This window comes from Symphalangus syndactylus, chromosome 6 (assembly GCF_028878055.3).
Source record: "Symphalangus syndactylus isolate Jambi chromosome 6, NHGRI_mSymSyn1-v2.1_pri, whole genome shotgun sequence".
NCBI classification, from domain to species: Eukaryota; Metazoa; Chordata; class Mammalia; order Primates; family Hylobatidae; genus Symphalangus; species Symphalangus syndactylus.
In genome coordinates this window covers 79,402,767-79,404,410 of record NC_072428.2, presented here as the reverse complement: position 1 = coordinate 79,404,410, position 1,644 = coordinate 79,402,767, and the positions used below count along the sequence as shown (strand labels likewise).

General features: G+C 40.8%; 1 protein-coding gene across 1 annotated transcript; it reads left to right on the top strand.

Moving 5' to 3' along the window:
- Nucleotides 1-990: 990 nt before the first annotated feature.
- Nucleotides 991-1,159, top strand: LOC134736953 (ATP synthase subunit ATP5MPL, mitochondrial). The gene is given in 2 exon segments (XM_063641810.1): nt 991-1,043; nt 1,045-1,159. Coding segments are annotated over 2 exon segments (168 nt in total).
- The last annotated feature ends 485 nt before the right edge of the window (nt 1,160-1,644 follow it).

Genomic DNA, 1,644 nt, shown 5'->3' with positions numbered 1-1,644 from the left:
ATATTTCACCCTCTGATCCTATTGGAGATATAGATATTAAATATAATATATATTAAATATATCACATGTAATAATAAGAGAGTGAAAAATCTCCTTAGAAAAGACTTTTCAGTTAATGACAGTGGTGATTCTAAAATTATCTTAAGTTCACTGTGGTCTTTTCTTTAGAGGTGGTAGGATGCCCAGCTGTTCCAGTTTGTTCTGGATAGGGGAGTGTCCCAGGATGAAGGACTTTCGGTGCTAAAACCAGAGAAGTCCTGGGTAAATTGGGACAAGTTGGTCACCAAGATCATGGTGATATTTGACTCCTTTCCTGTTTTCATCTGATCAGGCAGGCTCCTCCAGAAGACAAAAATAGCATTCAAAGAAAATTATTAAACACCTGCTGATGAACAGACATCACCATCATCATTTTAGTAATAATAATAATACTGTAATAATAAGCCATATTTAGAAGGAAACTAAATATCTCTTTCTAAGGAAATTTCTAGCAAACCAAGACAAACACTACCGGGATGATTTTCACAGAAGATTTACTCTTTGGATGGTAAGACAGCACTAAGAAAGTAGCTATTCCAATGGGGCAGGTGGTAGAAAAGAGAAGCTGGGGTACTTGATAGTTCAGATACTACAAATCTGGTGCTCCTGATCTACAGAAGGAAGTGTGGACATAGACCCACACTGGACGTGAGAGTAACAGGAAGAGATGCAAGAGTGAGGTGAATGATTCCCCTTTAGAAAGTTTGGGGCAAGCCTGGAGGGGATGCTGGCTTTGTGGGCCGTCGCCAGGATAGTTGCTACCCACCTGTGCTCTGGCCTGAACCTGGCTGAGTCATCACCCAGAATGCTGTGACAGGTGGGAGTAATTATAGCCCAGGAGGACATGGAAGCATCAAGTAATTACAGCCGAGGGGGTCACGCCCTGGGATATGGCGCTGCTGTGCACAGAGCACGAGGCAAGGTACGGGCAGGTGTGGGCAAAAGGTATAGATGCTTCAAAGTATTATGTAAAATGTGTGGATCCCCATGAAGCTCTACTATACTCAAGGATATTTGGGTAGGAATGGGGCTGATGAGCCTCATCGTTTACAAAATCCAGAGTGCTAATAAAAGAAGTAAAGCTTTGAAAGCTCCGGCGCCTGCTCATGGTCATCACTAACCAGCTTTACCTGGAGTATACATGAAATGAAACATGAGTCAGCCTGTAAATTTAAGCAAGCTGTGTTAGACTATACACTTATGTAAGTATCGCTTACTTTGTGGCATGAATAAATGGATCTGTGAAATTCACTGAAAATAAAAAAAGATCAAGATCAGGAGTACGGTGGGAAACAGAGGTCATTGCTGGGTAAACTCAAAATATTTAGTACACGGGCCAGAGACATGGCTGAGGCACTGGGAGTTTTTTCTTACTAGATGCTGGACAATTATTGTGGCTTCAATGAGATAATGCACATAGATGCAGAGTTCTTACATGGCACATAGTTAAAGCTTACTATCATTTATTTTTAGTTTTTGCACCTCTGAAAGCTAATCAACTAATTTCCCCTAGTATAGAAGCCGGTGAACAAAAGTCAAAAAATGAATTCCTTTACTGGGAATAAAAGTTGTGCAAGTTGTGTTTGTTCTACCAACAATTTCCTT